Below are 19,322 nucleotides of genomic sequence, written 5' to 3'. Positions count from 1 at the left end.
ATCAAATTTCAATCATTTGATTTATTTCAAATTCGAAGCGAGAGCCACCTGGTGGAGTAGAATAGAAATAACAGTTTATAAACACTTGACTTGAAGTCCTTGTCAATATTTCGCAATCAGAATTGTTTACTGTGGTTCTCTTTGGTATTAACCCGTGAAAATGTATCTTAATTTGGTGAAAAGTTGTTTACCTCGAGGTTTACTTGTTAACCGGTTCGCCTCATCATCTAATCAGGTCTTAGGTTATCATGATTATTCACCTGAACCCTGTTACCCGATCCCCAATCGGAGACCCAAAGTGTTGAGTGCAGATGAAGCGGTTTCTGTGGTTAAATCGGGAGATTCCGTTTTCATTCAAGGTGCCGCTGCCACTCCTCGTGGTTTAATTCCTGCTTTAGCTGAACATGGAAGGAAAAATGGTTTAAAAGATGTTAGAGTTCACCATATACACACCGAGGGTGAAGCTGAATACAATGCCCCAGATTTGTCTCAAGCTTTCCGATCCAACTCTCTGTTTACTGGAGCTAATTGTAGAAAACCAATTGCTGAAGGTCGTGCCGATTTTACTCCAATCTTTTTGGGTGAAATTCCAAAACTTTTCTTCCAAGGTATTATTAAACCCGATGTAAGCTTGGTACAAGTTAGTCCAGCTGATAAACATGGTAACCATTCATTAGGAACCTCGGTTGATTGTGTTAGAGCAGCTTTAATTCATTCTAAGTATATTATTGCTCAAGTTAACTCGAGAATGCCTCGTACTAATGGTGATGCCGTTATCCATGAGTCCCATTTCGATGCTGTTGTTCACTGTGATAAAGAACTGCCTGAACATAAAGCTAAACCTTTGACCGATATTGAGAAAATGATTGGTAAACATATTGCCGAGAATTTAGTTGAAAATGGAGCAACAATGCAAATGGGAATTGGAGCGATTCCCGATGCAGTTTTAGCTCTTTGTGGAAATCATAAAGATCTTGGTATTCATTCAGAGATGTTTTCTGATGGTGTTGTAGACTTGGTTGAAAGAGGAGTTATAACTAATCGGCTGAAAAATGTAGAACAAGGAAGAATCGTTGTTAGTTTCATTATCGGGTCTCGTCGTTTATTTGATTTCGTTGATGACAACCCATTCGTTACTATGAGAACCATTGACTATGTGAACAAGGAAGCAATAATTGCTCAGAATCCCAAGGTTACTGCAATCAATTCTTGTATTGAGGTTGATCTTTGTGGTCAAGTGTGTTCAGACTCAATTGGTACTCGAGTTTACTCTGGATTCGGTGGACAGGTTGATTTCTTGAGAGGAGCAGCTTTGGGATATGATGGAAAAGGAAAACCGATCTTAGCGATGCCATCGACAACCAAAAAGGGCGAAAGTAAAATTGTGCCATTCTTAAAACAAGGAGCCGGAGTTGTGACCACAAGAGCTCACGCTCATTATATTGTAACCGAACACGGGATCGCGTATCTGTTTGGTAAAACATTGAGACAAAGAGCCTACGAGTTGATCAAAATTTCTCATCCTGATCACAGAGAAAGTTTGGAAAAAGCAGCATTTGAACGACTTAAGTGTATGCCATCTAAGGATTAAAGTCTAACAGGTTAAAGTCCTACCTGTTGTTTAGATTTGATTAGAACATCAAAATAAAACTAATCTAAAAATCAAAAATAATTCCATGATTTTTTCCTCAAGCACAAATCAAATGACTAAAATCATAATAATAATTAATGAGTTATAATTGAGTAATAAGAGACAATAACGCTTGTTTGTTTTATCAATTAAATATCCAGAAAAATTTTTTAATAAAAAATTTTCATATCTATCAATTGGATTTGATAGACAAATATTAAGGGATAAACTTAATTATAAGTCATATATCTTGGAGTAGCACTAAATTTAGCATTATTTTTGATGACTTTGTTGATAGCTTCGAGGAAATCTTTCTCAGTGGCCACTTTACGCCTTGATCGGATCGCGAACATACCAGCCTCGGTACATACACTTCTAATTTCAGCTCCAGTGCTATTGGGACAAAGTCGAGCTAAAAGCTCAAATCTTATATCTCTTTCTACACTCATTGAACGAGCATGAATTTTAAATATGTGAGTTCGCCCCTGGAAGAAAAATGAAATAAAAGAAAAGATTTAGATTTAGATAAAAAAAGTTAGATTTAAAACTTAAAAGATTTTGCTTAACGCAAAATCGATACTCACTTCAAGATCAGGGAGACCGAATTCAACTTTACGATCTAGTCGACCAGGTCTCATTAAAGCGGGATCTAAAATATCTGGTCTGTTGGTGGCCATTAGAACTTTGATGTTACCACGAGGATCGAAACCGTCAAGTTGATTGATAAGTTCTAACATAGTTCTTTGAACTTCGTTATCACCACCGGCTCCATCATCGAAACGAGCTCCTCCAATTGCGTCAATTTCATCAAAGAAAATAAGACAAGCCTTTTTACTTCGAGCCATTTCAAAAAGTTCACGAACCATTCTTGCTCCCTAAATAAATGATGAAAAGTATTTTTAATATAGCAAAAAGATTAGTTAAAAAGCGTTATGGTCTAATCAACTTTAACTCTTTACCTCTCCCACGTATTTTTGAACCAACTCGGAACCAATTACTCTAATGAAACAAGCATCAGTACGATTAGCAACAGCTCGAGCACATAAAGTTTTACCGGTTCCTGGTGGGCCAAATAACAAAACACCTTTAGGTGGTTCAATACCTAATTTAACAAATCTTTCAGGCTGTTGATGAAAGAAAAAAAATCAAATAAATAGAAATTAGTTATTGTTGAATTATTAGAAGATGCATTTAGACTTACATGTAACAATGGAGTCTCAACGACTTCTCTGAGTTTCTCAATTTGTTCTTTACAACCACCGACATCACTATAAGTAACATCAGGTTTCTCTTCCACTTGCATCATTGTCACAGTGGGATCGATTTTGGGAGGTAAGGGAAGGTGAATCTGATATTTGTTTCTATCAACACCAACTCTCATACCTTCTTCAATATCTGCTGCAGCAACATTCTCAGCAAGATCTACCACAAATTTAGCAAACTGTTTGACATTAATAATATACTTTGGTTGATCAGAATCTGGATTAATGATCTTGGTACACCGAGCAACTTGTAAAGGTTGTTCATTTTGAAGAGTCTGTTTATCTGCAGCTAAATCCCAAAGCGCAGGAGGTGCAAGTCCAGTGTCTGATTCTTTAATTCCTGTAAGCTCATTAACTCGCTTTAAAATGGTTTGAATATCATCCTCAACTTTTTTAATGGCTCGGCTATATTGACCAGTTCCCTGTAGAAAACAAATAAGAACAACAAACAAATAGGTTAACCAAAAAAAAACCAATTTAAACCCACAAGTATTTAAACAAATATGAGATAAACCAACAAGTCATTACTTACATAAGTTTTAAGAAGCTGTATGTCCACTTCATCTAGAACTACATTTAGATAAAATAGAAAAATAAATGTCAAAGAGAATTTAAAAAAATGATTAAACTAAAAATGATCATCAACAACAACCGAATATCAACAAATACCTTTAATTTCTTTCTCTTTATCATCTTCATCCTTTTTCACTCGCCGTTGATCAGATCCAAGGTAATCCATTCTATTTAATTGCAGAAAAGAATCAAAACAAATCACTAATTAAACAAATTAAATAATTGACAGAATCAAATGAAAAGACAACAATTAATTAATCAAAACAAAATTAAACCTTTTGTTTGAAATTTTTGAAAATCATCACTCGCAAGGGACCACATAGAAATTGCGAAATCTATTGGCTATTTTCACTTCTCTGAATGAGTCGTGTGAATAGCTCATCACATTTTCAATGCTTACAAATTGTTTTGTTTACATTTTTCACAATTAAGATTGTTAATTAATCTAATCATTTTTTCTGCTGGTCAGTTTTAATTTTGTTTTGTTTTTTGTTTTTCTATTTCTTTACGTAATTTAAGTGAACAATGTTTAACAATACTCTTCGTCCTTTATTGATGAAATGTTATCGTCATTCAGGGTCATCACCATGTGGACCTTTTTTAAGCTCATATAATTTAAGTAAAACTTTTACTGGTCAAAGTGTAAAGAAAGGGCAACAATTAAATCCTGATATAATTGAAATTAAACGAGAATCTCTAGTTGAAGAATTCCTTCCAATTCCAACAAATGCTGAAAGAACAGTGGCCAAATTTCCTAAGTCAATTCAACCATATTTAAAGCTTATGAGGTTACATTCACCAACCGGTGGATTGTTACTCCTTTGGCCTGGTTATTTTGGTTTAGGTTTGTTTTAATTGTCTCTAATGATTTATTTCCATTGTCAGTTAATATCATTGATTAATTGTTCTTATTGTTATTGTTATTTCAGCTTTTGCAACTGATCCAATGAGGTATCCAAATCCAACCTATCTCGCTTTATTTGGCATAGGAACCATTTTAATGAGAGGAGTTGGATGCACAATCAATGACATTGTTGATCGTCATTATGATTTACATGTAAATAGGACAAAAAACCGGCCAATAGCCACCGGAGAGTTAAGTGTACCCAAAGCAGTTGCCTTCTTAGCCTTACAGTCCAGTTTAGCTTTGTCCATATTGATGAAATTTGATACAACGAGGTAAGAATTGGCTTGATCATCACCATCATCTTAAGAATTTGTCGTTTTCATAACTAATTTGATTATAATTGATTCTTGTCTACCTTTCAATATCTATCATTATCTTAGAAAGACATTTATTATTCCCTCAACGATTTACCATTTAATTGTTATTATAATAATTGAATGTTAAATTGTTTATTCATTTGATTCATCACATTTCTATTGTCTAATCATCATCATCATCATCATTCAGCCTAAAATTTTCCAATCATCGAAACCAAAACAACATTAGATACAATTAAGTTATGCTGATCAATTAACTCAATTATAAATAATGATAATCAAATTACTGATTCCACTATTTAATAATTACTAACCAATAAGATGTAAAATAAATATTTTACATCTTAATCAAAGATGACATTAGTTTAACAATCATATTTATCTCGATATCCTCAATATGATTATACCAAATGATAGGAATTGATCATAAACATTGATTAACACAAAATAATAGTTTCACTTTCAATAGTAAACATCAAATAACTAATCAACCAAAAGCAAAAAAAAATGAGTAAAAAAAGTTTCCTCATTGTCATGGTAATCAAATTAATTTCATTGGTAAATTAACTCACACCTTAATCAATCGATTTACTTGATTATAATAAAAACCCATTTTTTATAGTATTAAATGAGAAACATTACAAAAAAGAGCAAGATCAATTGTTAATCATTATAAAAACAAAACTTCGTGGAAATCATTGATCTAAACGATAACCCATCCAACTGATCTGCTCATGCATGAGGGAGATACAGGGAGATGATGATGATGATGATGATGATAATGATGATGATAGGGAAAATGGATAAATCAACTGGGGATTTCACCATAGCAACCAAACTGTAAATCTAAAAGTCCATTGACACCTAGACACAGTAACGATCCCCATAGACTATAACATTGTTAAATAGCCGCATCATTGATTCATCTTTTTCATCCTTATCATCATGTCTTCCTCTCTCTCTCTCTTCCTCTTGCTCTTTTACATTTATTACTACGATCGATGAAGATGAAGATCGTTGTGACCTACTCGTTGTTAGACATTTAATACAACAAAAAGATTCATTTTTTTCTACTTGATTTCGATATTATTTTCCCAATGTTATGTTTAAGCCTCTCCTTTTTTTCTACTTCTCCCATTTCCTATTCATATTTTATTCTTTCATTTTTTTTTCTTATTTATCATCTTCGTCTACTTCTTCCGGTAGAACCAGAAGATTTTTTAAGAAAAGTGATAAATTTTATCATATAAATAACAAACTCACTCTTTCACTAATCTGACCTATTTTTAATTTTCGATTCTAATCTTGTCACCTTATTCATTGTCAAATTTATTAATATTTATGGCGATACTTTGAAATTGTCCTTTTCCCCTACGTCATAATCATGATCCAAATATAATCAAGGTGTAAACATATGACCAAGATTAATTTCTCCATCTCTTTAGCATCCTCATCTCAACAACCACCTTGTACTCATCATTCAACCGCACCAACAACAAACTCAATTGAATCAATGTCCCTTTGAATGAGACAGTTTTCCCTTTTGCCTCAAACAATAATATTGAACATCCAAGTTATTACATTTCCTTTCGTTCAATTAAACTTTGTCTTTTTTTGTAACATTTCCTATTAACATAATTCAATCTAAATCACTGATTGGAAAAACCGATATTGTTGATTTAATTAGAATAATCAAATAATAACAATTCCAGTACTTTTATTAGTCAAAATAAGATAATGATTGATGATTGATAGAAATGTTTGCATTTCAATTACAACAATTGATTGAATTTTAATTTACTTTTATTTTATTTTTCTCAGTATTATTTTAGGTTTAAGTTCCGTTGGTCTTATTTGTATTTACCCATTTGCCAAGAAATTTACTTATTGGCCTCAACTTGTCCTTGGATTGACATTTAATTGGGGAGCTCTACTTGGATGGTCAGTAGTGACCAAAGGAAACATATTCCTACCTGGAGCAATCCCTCTCTACCTCGCTTGTATTTCCTGGACACTATTTTATGACACAATTTATGCTCATCAAGATAGAGTTAACGATTTATCCATCGGCCTCAAATCTACAGCAATTAAATTCGGTGAAAATACCAAGAATTGGCTACATGGTTTCCATGCAACCATGTTAACCAATTTGATCATCGCCGGACTCGCTACCGGACAAGTGTGGCCTTACTATTGCTCTCTTGGACTGGCCAGTTTTCGTCTGTTTTCCATCACTCGAACCCTCGATATCAATAATCCTCGTAATTGTGGGCAAAAGTTCGAAGACAATGTATTAATTGGTTATATTCTTTTCTGCGGAATTGGTTTGTCGACCATGATTAAAACTGATTCAACCAAAGAGGAGATGGTCGAAGATGATCTGAACATTAAATTGGAAGACGTTTTTGGAGATGAAGCTGAGAAAACAAATTAATCACTTCATTAAAAGTCCAAAGGTAATTAACCATTATAAGCATCGATCAAACCGAAACGCGAATTAGCGTGCTAATCAAGTAAACCGAATCAAATGAAATAAGTTGATTAAGAGACAAAAGAACAATAATTTTGCGAATGCTTTTTTTTATATATGCGTTTGTTACTCTGTTTTTTCAAATAACTTAGATTTCAATAAATAACATAAGATTTTGGAAATAGAGTGATAGATGGGGGGAGGAAGAAAATAAGAGGACAAGGGAGGTAGGGAGAGAGAAGATAAAATTAGGAGGAAGAGGAAATAGGAGATGATGAGAGAGAGAAGGTGTTTTAAAAATCTTATATATAAATAGCTTAAAGATGCTTATGTTTTCCTAAGTATTTTGTATCTTAATTTTCAATCTCTGGTTGCTTTTTTTTTCGTTATTTGTAAAATTTTTTTTTTCATTTAATTTAATAATATTATCAATTAATTAATAGTAATTATAATAATAGTAATAATCATAATAATCAACAGACAAACAAATGAAACAAACAGGTAAGATATACACACACACATGTGAAAGGTTGTTGATGTTGTTGGTGTTTCGTTTGAAGTTGTAAAAAGTTTTGTTTTAACAATAAGAGTGAGAAAAAAAAATTGAGAAAAAGTTACAATTTAAATCAACGATAAAAATCATTTGGTAACTAAATATATGATTGAAATCTATTGATTATAAATTATTCTTAATCATTGTTAGTTAAGTTGTAATTTCTTATTTTGGCTTCAATTGTTGTTAAATGTTAATTGTTTCAACCGGTTTAATGTGCTGATGTATTTTTGTATATTGTGTTTGTTGATGTTTGTCAATTAAAAGGTTTGTAAAGTTGAGGAAGAGGAAATGGGAAGAAGAAGAGAAAAAAAAGTAAGGAAGAAGAAGAAGAAGATGATGAAGATGATGAAGCTGAGGAAGAAGAGGAAGTAGAAAGTGGGAGGAAGGAGAGAGCAAAAAAAGATGATTTAAGATACAAAATACTTAGGAAAACAGTTCTTTATATAACGCAGGGAATTGAACATCTATGGATGATTTCAGGCAAGTTTGGGTGAAATTAACCAGCGCATCCATGTGGAGCTTATTTAACATCGTCAATTCTTGTGTCTTGGCTGTTAAATCGGGCATAATCGAATCATGTTGATTCTCCTTTAATAACATTCTTAATGCTTCTTTCAGGTTCTTGTTCATCTGTGAAATACGATGTATACTACCAAGACCAGGACGTTCTGGTGAACAGTTTCGAGGATTTTGGTTCGTTTGTTTTGTTTTTTCCAACGATCGATTAACGGCCATTTCATTTATCGAAAGGCACATGTACATTATGTAGATTTGAACGATTTTATTGTGAAAGCAAATTTGTTTTGGTTGTTTTGGTTAATCCAGTTTGATGATTGAGACACAATTTAATGAACACATTAAACACATTTTGATGATTTATTTTGTTTGTTTACACACAATAGTTGCGATGATAATAATATTCCAGGTTGATTAAGGTTTGGTTAATTGTTGATTGTTTTCCCATCCAAATTTGGTTGATCATCATGTTGATGGTTCATTTAATTTGACAGTTATGGTGATGATGATTGGAATCAATTTGATTGTTGTTAAACACACATGATACGGAAGAAAAAGAAAAGAAAATACAAAATCATTAAATCAAGTGCAATGATTGATTAATTATCAAGATAATTAGTAGGAGAGGTTAAAAAGTAAAGGGTTACAATTAGATAGTAATCAAAATTTGATTGTTTTTGATTATCATGCAATCAAAAAAAAAAATAATAGTCAATGTTAATCATTAACAAAATGCAATCATTTTTATCAATAGAAATTGGTAAGTAAAAGTTAATCGAATGATTTACTAATTGCTGTTGTTGTTTTTGCTTGTGGTGATTAACAGAATTAATTGTTTTATTAACGAAAGGATTACCTGGAGATAATAAAGTAAAGGCTGAGAATAAAGCTAATTCTTCTTCACGTAATTCCATTGAGGCGATCGATTCAGCTAAATTAAAAGCCTTTGTTACCAAACGATTTTCAATATTATCATCGGTAAGAAAATCTTGTACCGACATTGAACGATTGTTAAAAATGACCCGACCCGTGTTGAGGTCATAACATCGGCTAATCTGGAGGCAGCAAAGCTCAAACGAACCAGTCTTAAGAAGGATTATCTTATCATCTTGAGGCAGATTATGAAAATTGGGAATCCATTTAGCAAATTCGATAACTCGACGTATCACTTCGGTCAATTTATTAGCACATTTAAACCATTTCTCTTCGTGTTTCAATTTCTTAAAATCGACGATATCTTCATCCATATCCCAAGAGATACCAATCTCTTCAGAGGTAAAGGAACACCCGTTAGCATTCCGATAGGCATTTGAGATTATTTGTATCACTTTATCCAATTCAAGGGAGATTAACGGTTTCTCTAAATCAATAATAAGTCCATTATTATTTAACGGTGAACTATCGGGCACTACATCAAGGCAAGGTTTCTGATCGGTGAAAGTTGTTGAATCAGCATATGAATCATTTGCTGTACCATTATTATTAGAACCTATTCCCCCACCTCCATTATTATTATTGGAACCATTATTTGACCCATTAAGACCTGTACCTCCACCAGTAGATCCTGGTCCACCATTACCACTACCGGTAGTTGAAGGTCCACCTCCGGCTGAACCAACTAAATCAAGTCCAACCATGTTGGGTGTATAATAACCATTGGATAATGTGTGATCACCATAAGGTGAATTCATTGTTGTCTGATAATGATAAACGCCATTTGATGTGAAAGGACTAACGATGGGCTGAGGATTTGAGGAGGAAGAGGTTGGCTGTTGGGGAGGTTGTTGATCAAACACTGATGAATCGGGTGATGGTTCAGCGGTTTGATATGATTGGGTTGGTGTATTTGAAGATGGCATTGAATGAGATGATGCTTGATGACCTGGACCTATTGTTGACCCTGGCCCATTACCACCGCCACCAGAACCTGGTCCTCCTCCACCACTTCCTGGTGTTCGGACCATTTGTGCTTGATGGAATCGAACCTCATCTTCAACTTTTTCTCTCTGTTTTTTGGACATTCGACCAAATTTAACTGCATCTCTTGACATTCCAAGGTTAAGACATTTTTTAAGACGACAGTATTGACAACGATTACGATTAATACGATCAACGACACAATTTTTCTGCCTTGGACATTGGTAATTAACGGATGATGATTGACTGCGACGGAAAAAACCTTTACAACCCTCACACGTTATTACACCATAATGAACTCCGGATGATTTATCACCGCAAACTTTACATGGGATTATCTCAATTTGGGCTAAAAAGGATTAAAACCAAGATAGTAATAATAATAATCATCATCATCATCATCCAAGACGAAGAAGAAGGAAGAAGAAAAAGAGAGAGAAAAAGAAAGAAAATAATGGTTATGATAATCATAATAATAACGTTTAGTGTCAGAACGTGCCATTAGGTTGTTTATATGATTATTCAAGAAGAGAAGCCGAATCATCATTATTATCACCAACATAATCATCATCATCTTTTCATACATAAAATCAGGTTTAGCTTGGGTTGAGTTGAGTTCAGCACGTCACGAGTGCGTGAGTAAATTGGAAGAGAAAAGAAAGAAAATAATGGTTATGATAATCATAATAATAACGTTTAGTGTCAGAACGTGCCATTAGGTTGTTTATATGATTATTCAAGAAGAGAAGCCGAATCATCATTATTATCACCAACATAATCATCATCATCTTTTCATACATAAAATCAGGTTTAGCTTGGGTTGAGTTGAGTTCAGCACGTCACGAGTGCGTGAGTAAATTGGAAGAGAAAAAGAAAGAGAAGACAAGGAAGATAGAGAGAGAGAGAGAGAGAGAGAGAGAGAGAGAGAGAGAGAGAGAGAGAGAGTTTTCCCAATCATGATGTTTATTCAAAGGGATGCAGGAAGTTGATGTGGGTGGTTGAATCAGGGAAAAAAGATGAAATTTCAACCGGAAATAAGGCCATTGGGTAACTAAAAAGAGAGTCAACATTTAAAGGGGTTTAGAACGAGAAATAAGAGGGAAGAAAGAGAGATAGACAGTAAAGAAGAGAGAGAGAGAGAGAGAAGTCATTCAGCATTATTATTACTATTATTATTGATAATGATGATGATGGAAGAGAGAGGATAAGGAAAGAGAAAGAATCTTAAAAAAGCAGGATGAGAATAAAGTAGGAAGAAGAAGCTGAAACTGAAAAAAGAAGATGGAACAAAGAATTGGTAAGAAATGATAAGAAAAAGATGATTTCCGTGCCAAGACAATTATTATATTACTTTTTTCTTCTTGAAAATAAATTGTTTTATAATTCAAAGTTTGATTAGCGATCATCATCTTAAATTATCATCATCATCTTTTACTTCATCCGGAAGATGAACGAAATCAATTTCCGTTGAAGGTGACCGATACTAGAATCATGATGATATGAAATAAACTCTATGGTAGAAAAGTAAAGGCAATAACATGTAAGATGGAGATGAAAGGGGAAAAGATAGAAGCTAAAGTACGAACACATAAGATGATGATGAGGATGAAGTAATAATAATATGTTCTGGTGGAAGAAGTAAGTTCGTAGTTCGAGTTTGCGTCTGAATTTCCAACGATTTTTTGGAAAAGAATGAGAAAGATATGATGAAATGAAAGGGGAAAATGATCATGATCATCATGAAAAGATCATCAGACCCAAAGAAAGAGAGAATAATAAAATGAAAGAAACCTAAAAAGAGAAGATGAAGAAGAAAAAGGAACGAAGAGAAAAAAAAAGAGAGACAGAGTGAGAGAGAAAGAAAGAGAGGGAGAAAGTAAAAGAAGACAACGAACATGTAAACATAGCGAAGAAAATTGTAAGCAAAAAAGACAGAGAGAGAGAGAGAGAGACGAAGAGAAAGAGAGAGAAAAGAAAAATTCGAATGACTAACAATTATCATGAAATTAAAATCGTTCAGATGGTTAATGATAACATTAGAATCTGATTGTTAATTGTCATTAATTGTGGAATCATAATTATCCATAGAAATCAATCAATGGGGAAAAATAGTATCTCTTTTTTGTATAATAATATAAAATGATTGATACTAAAAAAGAAAGAAGGAAAATATCAAAATAGAAAGACTGATAGAAAGAGGAAGATAAAGTGAGTGAGAAAGAGAGAGAGAGAGATGGTGATGAGGGGTGGGAGTGAGAGACTGAGCAGAGTCAGAGTGATGATGATGAGGATGACGAGGTCATTGCACTTATATAGGTTGACCCAGTTGTAGGAGAGTTTAAACACGGAAGAAAAACCCGGAAGAAGATGAAGACTTAACATTTACTCTGATCCAAGTAACACTATTGACCATATATAAGTTTTTTTACCGTTTTTTTTGCCTTCTACTTAACGATTTATCTAATTGTCATTTTTTTTTTCTTTTCTTTATTATTATTTTGATTAACAATATTATTATTTTTCTGGTAACAATTAACTAATTGGTTAGAGAAATTTACACAAAAACAAAACGATTAACATTTTGCATCAATGGAAAACTTAATTAACAGAAAATCTGAGAATCTGAACCAGAATTTGTATCGAATCTTTTTTTTTCAGCTTTTGTTTTGATATTTTAGTTTTTTTTTTCTTTCTAAATCAAATCTGATAATCTGAATGATGATTAAGTTGTTTTGCTTTTTATTTTTGCTATTTAATTGCTTGATGATTTGATTATGATAATGATGATGATGATTAGATTTTTCTTCTGTAATAATGATATTATTAATGCCAATGGACTTGGTGCTTTAATTGTTATCATTATATTGAAATTTTCGTATTTTTTTTTCGGGATAATCAGTGAGACTGATTACTGATTTTACTAATTGCATTTGGGTTGGGAAAAATTAACGATCAATTGTTGATTAGTTCTTACCTTTAATTGAGCCACTGTGAGGCGATTCTATTTTAGAGTAATTCCCAAACATTGAAATTAATTGTTCTAACTAATTGTTCACTGATTTAATTGTGATGGAAACAAAATGTTGGTTTAAACACTCACACACAGATGAGGTGACACTTTACAATTAAACCAGAAGGATGTGAGAATCCAATTAAACAATTAACAGCACAGAACACAATTTAGTTGTTGATTATGATGATGAATGAATGAATCAAGTGTATTTATGATTAATTAATAAAAACGGAAGAAAACAAAACAAAACAAAAATCGAGAATCGAAAAAATTTTTCAAGAAAAAATTATTTCGCGTTTCGTTGTAGTAACAATTTACAAATTGTTGTTGTTGATGTTTAAGTTAATGATGTTGATTGTGATAATATTATTGTTGGTGAGGTTGGTGTTGGTGGTGTGGTTGTTGTTATTGTTGATGGTGATGGTGATGAGGATGATGGTGTAATTATTGTTGATGAAGATGATGAAGTTATCGTTGGTGAATTTGTTTCTGGTAACATAAAAATAAAAAGAATCAGTGATAATAATAATAATAATAATCAAATTTGATTGTTGATTAAATTAAAATTGTTGTTGATGTTGATACTTCTTGGTTTGTTGTTGTCGATGATGAAGATGAAGATGATGAGGATGAGGATGATGAAGATGAAAGGTGAAAAATCAAAGGCAACGGTGTGTATGTGTTTGTGTGTTTGTTTGTTGACCAGAGAGAGAAAGAGAGAGAGAGAGAGGAGAAGGAAGAGAAAAAAAAAGAAAGAAGATGATAAGTAACTTTAAAAAGAAAGAAGATAAAGATGAGGAGGATGATGAAGATGAGGAGGACTACGTATTCGTCGTCGTGGTCGTCGTTCTCGAAGGAGAGGTAACTTGATGTTGTTGGTGGTTTTGGTTGTGCAGAGAAGAGGTAGAAGAAGTTGTATTAGAAGAAGATGATGATGATGATAAAGGTAAGAAAGAGAAAAGAGAGAGAAGAGAGAAAAGAAAGAGAAAAATGTACGAACGTTTCATTTAAAAAAAGAAAGAAGATGATGAGAAAAAAAAGAGAGAAGAAGATAAAAGAGAGAATCTAATCCATAGTTTATTTTTAAGTTCGTTGTATTGAAGCCCAACATTAAATGAAGAGAGAAGAGAAAGAGAAAATTTTGTAAGCGAAGAGAGAGAAAGAAAAAAGGAAGACGAAAAGAAGGAAGATAGAGAAGACAGAAAAAGAAAGAGGATGAGATAGGGTGAAGAGAGAGAGAGAGAGAGAGAGAGAGAGAGAAAGACTCAATTCATACTATGTATTAGAGATGAAACTTGTGAGTATGTGAGTGAGAAGGATGAAGATGGTGAAGATGAGAATGATGAGGGAGAGAAGGGGGTGGGGTATGTAATGAATGAATAAAGAGAGAGAAAGAGAAAGAGAAAAAGTAAGAGAGAGGTGATGATAAAGGGGAGGAAAGAGAGGGATTCATTGAAATGGGGTGGAGTTGACCTGAATAGTGGTTAGTGTCAAGGTATTTTTTTGTGGCTGGTACTTTTTGGTACCGACGGTAATCTCTCTCTCTCTCTCTCTCTCTCTCTCTCTCTCTCTCTCTCTTTATCTTCTCTTTCTTTTTACCATCTTTCCGTCTTTCCTCTCCATCATCTTCTCTTTCCATCATCTTAGGCCAGGTAAGTTCCGTGATCGTAGCTTCTTAATATTATTATTATTGTTGTTTGTTATTACTGTTACTGTTTAAATGGTGATGATGATGTTGAGATGTTGTTACTGCTCTTATAATGTGCTATGTGTGCTTGTGTGTTTGGTACCAAGTACAAACTCTCACAAAAAATATGCAACTTCTCAGGTCAAATCCACCCCATCCGTTCATCATCTTTTTTCTCTCTATCATCATCTTCATCTTCTTCTACATCTTCTCCTTTTCTTCCTTCTTTTTATGCTCTTTTTGTTCCTTTATCCTTCTTCTTCTTTTCTCTTTCCTTTTGTATTTATTTTCGCACTCGTACTATCTTCTTCTTCTTCCTTGTCTCTCTTTCTCTCTTCGGTCTTTTCATCTTTTACTCTCGAAGGGTTTTCTCTTAATCATCATCACCCTTGTCTCCCTCTCCTTCTCCTTTTCATCCTTATCTTCTCTCTCGTTCTCATCCTTCTTGTCCTTTAACTTGACTAAAACCTCCAAAGGATTTCCGTGTTTCCTTACCATCTTAACGGAGGTCACAGTCCTTTCGAGGTCACAGGCCTTTGTAATATTTTCTTACCCATTCAACAGAGAGAGAGAGAGAGAGAGAGAGAGAGAGAGAGAGAGAGAGAGAGAAATGATGATAAAAGAAGAAGGAGTAAGGTAACAGGAAGAAGAAGAAGAAAACTTGGGACACACCGGGAAGATAAATTCGCAAGGAGAAAGAAAAAAAGGTGAACAAGGTGAAGAGAAAAAAATAATCTTGAGAATTGCGATTAACCGGTAAAAATCTAATATTATTTATTATAAAAATCGAAATTCACCTGGAACCAAAGGTAATAAGAAAATGAGTTAAAATTTCGAATAATAAATTCGAACGGGAAAAAGTTAAACTTCCATTAGATCGACATTTAAATTTGGATTATGACAATTTGACTCTTATATTTTCCATCTTTATCTTCATCATTTCCATCTTATTGTTATTTTACTTCTTTCAGTTGATTGTTCATGTTGATTGTTGGATTAATACACTTTTTTATTAAGGAAATTGAGTGAACCTTTTCCATTACAATCAAATATAAGATCGATTCTAATGGAAGAGAGAGAAAAAACTTCTCAATAGGAAGTTGAATTTCTAATGTGCCAATGGTTTACCATGCAAATCGTTTCGATATTGAGCTTTTTATTTATATCTTTAAATGGTTAACAATACAATTGATAAATTGTCAGTTAATTGCTGTTAATTCAATGCAAAAATCGTAAAACTCATTATGTTGATTGGTGTAAAACTTTTCAATTGAGCTTAATTTTGTTTTCTTTTACAAGTATTATCGCCAGTAACGATTAACTGATTGATAGCTAATCGTTTTTGTTAATTGATTATTTTGCAAATCATTGTTGTTTAAGTTAATTTGGTTGATTATTATAAAAATACCCAACGAACGGAATTGAAATGAAACTTGTTTAGTTCATGTTGATATCGTTCTGATGTTTGAGCTAATTATCTTTGCATGATCTGAAATCAAAATGGTTCAATACAATCAACAGTAGTGTTACCCTCTTACAAATTCATTGATTGTTTTAATTGTTGCTGTTTTGAGTGATTAAAGATACGATTTAATTGTTTCTATTATGTTGCCATCTAATAATCAGAAAATGATTTAGATTCATCAAAAATTTTTTCTCTTCCCCTTTCTGCTTGATTATAAACTTAACTCGTTCTTATTGATTGTTAGTTAGTTGATTGTTCTGGTTTGATGATGAAAAGTAAACACTTTTTATATAAAGACTTGGGTGTAACTCTTTGGGTCATTGAGAAGGAAGAGTTTCCAATGAATGAGTTGATTAAAGTTCAAGTTGAGGCCAAGAAACAGGAAAAACGGAGTCACATTGGGTCAGTGTTTGGTCAGTTGATGGATTCCAAGTACAAATAAACTAGCTCAAGGTTAAAGTCAAGGTTTAGGACAATCTATCCAATAGATTTAAACTCTTCATTTAATGATTTTCGTATTCATAAGATTATCAAATTGATTGTTGCTCAATATCTAATAACTTGAGGTACTGAAATTAATTTACCAACGGTTTAGTCAGAGGATTGAACATTTAGCTCTCTACCGTCAAAAGTACTGAGAGTGGATTAGGTGGAAAAAGCTTTTGATGTCCATAGGTAAAGAATATTTGGAAAGTGTTTGTTAAAATTAAAGACAATAAATTGTCTGAATTAATGGGAACGCGAAGAAAAAAAAAGATGAAATTTATCAAATAAAAGTCGATTAAATTATCGATTTTTAGTCAAATAAAAGTTATATTATTGTCGGTGGATTCGGTTTGGAATTAGCATCTTGATTGGTTAGTAAAGATGCTTGTCGATGGTCATCTGGTCCTTGATTCTCGATTAGAACCTAAATCGTCTTTCAATTATTGTCTTTGGACCAATTAGAGTCATTTGGTGCTAATTTCATCATATCGACACACGATTTAACTAATAAAAAAGATTTTGTTGTTTCCTTTTCACGAATCCCTTTCACCTTATCCAATCGGTGGATCCAATATCCAATCCAATCCAATATGCAGACAAACACTTTGAATTTGAACCCATTTTTGAACCATTCACACAATCAATGATAATCAGATAGCTTTTGATGGTTAATTAGATGACCATTTTAAGAGATTTCGTCGTTTAAATGAGAGGGAATTTCTTATTATCATATCTTTGGATTAACATAATCTCTCATTGATTATCTCTACCTGCGTGAATGATTTAAAAAAGGTTGCAAACTCAAAATCTTTGGCTATATAATTGTGCTCTTGTTTTGTTTTATGATTTATTGACCGATCAAAATGTTGAAATAACAAAGATTCAAGCTAAATTAACTCGACCGTTGGCTTCAGTTGATTGTAATTATTTTGTCGTCTTCTTGTCAGTACCTTGTGGACAAGGTAAACCAGGTCAATTTATCCATGGGTTAGCCAATTCTTATATGGAATCGATTTGTCAAGAGAGATTCAAACATGGATATCATGGACTAGCGATTCGATGGGGATACATTGGTGAATTTGTTGTTGAAAAATTGGGCATTAAAATTGATTCAGTTCGTGGTACAGAACCTCAAGATTATGCTTTTGATGTGAACTTTACGGTTATAACTTTAGTATTGCCATCTATCAACGAGAATAGTTATCAATGTAACCAGATTTGTCTTTTTTCTGGTTAACCATCAACAGGATATTCATATTCTGGAGTTTCAACATGATAAGAACCCGTTCTTACCGTTACCTGATTTGGAATTAGATAGGAAGACAGACCCACAGTGTTACCTACAATTTAGGTCATTGAGAAGGAAGAGTTTCCAATGAATGAGTTGATTAAAGTTCAAGTTGAGGCCAAGAAACAGGAAAAACGGAGTCACATTGGGTCAGTGTTTGGTCAGTTGATGGATTCCAAGTACAAATAAACTGGCTCAAGGTTAAAGTCAAGGATTAAAATTAACAATCAACTCTACAAGAGACCTCATAAGCCAAAATGTTTCTAATCACGCTCATTAATTGTTGGCTTAACTACCTCATTTACTAATGATATCTATGGATTATTCCAGATTAATTTACTTACTCTACTGTTGATTTAAGGTAATCAAATAATAACGATTTCAGTACTTTTATTAGTCAAAATAAGATGATGATTGATGATTGATTGAATTTTAATTTACTTTTTCTTTTATTTCTCTCAGTATTATTTTAGGTTTAAGTTCCGTTGGTCTTATTTGTATTTACCCGTTTGCCAAGAAATTTACTTATTGGCCTCAACTTGTCCTTGGATTGACATTTAATTGGGGAGCTCTACTTGGATGGTCAGTAGTGACCAAAGGAAACATATTCCTACCTGGAGCAATCCCTCTCTACCTCGCTTGTATTTCCTGGACACTATTTTATGACACAATTTATGCTCATCAAGATAGAGTTAACGATTTATCCATCGGCCTCAAATCTACAGCAATCAAATTTGGTGAAAATACCAAGAATTGGCTACATGGTTTCCATGCAACCATGTTAACCAATTTGATCATCGCCGGACTCGCTACCGGACAAGTGTGGCCTTACTATTGCTCTCTTGGACTGGCCAGTTTTCGTCTGTTTTCCATCACTCGAACCCTCGATATCAATAATCCTCGTAATTGTGGGCAAAAGTTCGAAGACAATGTATTAATTGGTTATATTCTTTTCTGCGGAATTGGTTTGTCGACCATGATTAAAACTGATTCAACCAAAGAGGAGATGGTCGAAGATGATCTGAACATTAAATTGGAAGACGTTTTTGGAGATGAAGCTGAGAAAACAAATTAATCACTTTATTAAAAGTCCAAAGGTAATTAACCATTATAAGCATCGATCAAACCGAAACGCGAATTAGCGTGTTAATCAAGTAAACCGAATCAAATGAAATAAGTTGATTAAGAGACAAAAGAACAATAATTTTGCGAATGCTTTTTTTTATATATGCGTT

General features: G+C 33.1%; 5 protein-coding genes across 6 annotated transcripts in view; 2 read left to right on the top strand and 3 right to left on the bottom strand.

Moving 5' to 3' along the window:
* Nucleotides 1–14,120, bottom strand: part of LOC128386508 (anaphase-promoting complex subunit 11-like) — a 54,838-nt gene extending 40,718 nt beyond the window's left edge. The window contains exon 1 of the mRNA XM_053345544.1: nt 14,113–14,120. The gene's annotated coding sequence lies outside the window, so the exon portion shown is untranslated. The remainder of the gene's footprint in view (nt 1–14,112) is intronic.
* Nucleotides 91–1,672, top strand: LOC128386496 (4-hydroxybutyrate coenzyme A transferase-like). Its single transcript, XM_053345532.1, has one exon. The coding sequence runs from the start codon at nt 161–163 to the stop codon at nt 1,589–1,591; it is 1,431 nt and encodes a 476-aa protein (XP_053201507.1). The 5' UTR covers nt 91–160; the 3' UTR covers nt 1,592–1,672.
* LOC128386498 (26S proteasome regulatory subunit 7) lies at nt 1,764–3,763 on the bottom strand. The gene is made up of 6 exons (XM_053345534.1): nt 3,562–3,763; nt 3,425–3,462; nt 2,832–3,314; nt 2,590–2,754; nt 2,215–2,505; nt 1,764–2,115 (listed from the first exon to the last, which is right to left on the bottom strand). The coding sequence occupies exons 1-6, from the start codon at nt 3,629–3,631 to the stop codon at nt 1,861–1,863; spliced, it is 1,302 nt and encodes a 433-aa protein (XP_053201509.1). The 5' UTR covers nt 3,632–3,763; the 3' UTR covers nt 1,764–1,860.
* Nucleotides 3,854–19,301, top strand: LOC128386499 (4-hydroxybenzoate polyprenyltransferase, mitochondrial-like). 2 transcript variants are annotated; one of them, XM_053345535.1, is made up of 4 exons: nt 3,858–4,309; nt 4,395–4,644; nt 6,511–7,145; nt 8,334–8,594. In XM_053345535.1, the coding sequence occupies exons 1-3, from the start codon at nt 3,991–3,993 to the stop codon at nt 7,121–7,123; spliced, it is 1,182 nt and encodes a 393-aa protein (XP_053201510.1). In that variant the 5' UTR covers nt 3,858–3,990; the 3' UTR covers nt 7,124–7,145; nt 8,334–8,594. The 2 variants fall into 2 exon arrangements, with proteins under 2 accessions (XP_053201511.1, XP_053201510.1); XM_053345536.1 differs by lacking the exons at nt 6,511–7,145; nt 8,334–8,594 and adding an exon at nt 18,550–19,301 and having other exon boundaries at nt 3,854–4,309.
* Nucleotides 7,250–14,480, bottom strand: LOC128386494 (probable nuclear hormone receptor HR3). The gene is made up of 3 exons (XM_053345529.1): nt 13,123–14,480; nt 9,088–10,497; nt 7,250–8,383 (listed from the first exon to the last, which is right to left on the bottom strand). Exons 1-3 carry the CDS (start codon nt 13,172–13,174, stop codon nt 8,139–8,141), a joined length of 1,707 nt encoding a protein of 568 aa, XP_053201504.1. The 5' UTR covers nt 13,175–14,480; the 3' UTR covers nt 7,250–8,138.
* Nucleotides 19,302–19,322: the final 21 nt, after the last annotated feature.

The sequence above is a fragment of the Panonychus citri genome, unplaced genomic scaffold (genome assembly GCF_014898815.1).
Source record: "Panonychus citri isolate SS breed McGregor unplaced genomic scaffold, ASM1489881v1 Contig00072, whole genome shotgun sequence".
In the NCBI taxonomy this organism is placed as follows: domain Eukaryota; kingdom Metazoa; phylum Arthropoda; class Arachnida; order Trombidiformes; family Tetranychidae; genus Panonychus; species Panonychus citri.
This window is presented reverse-complemented; position numbering and strand designations above follow the sequence as displayed.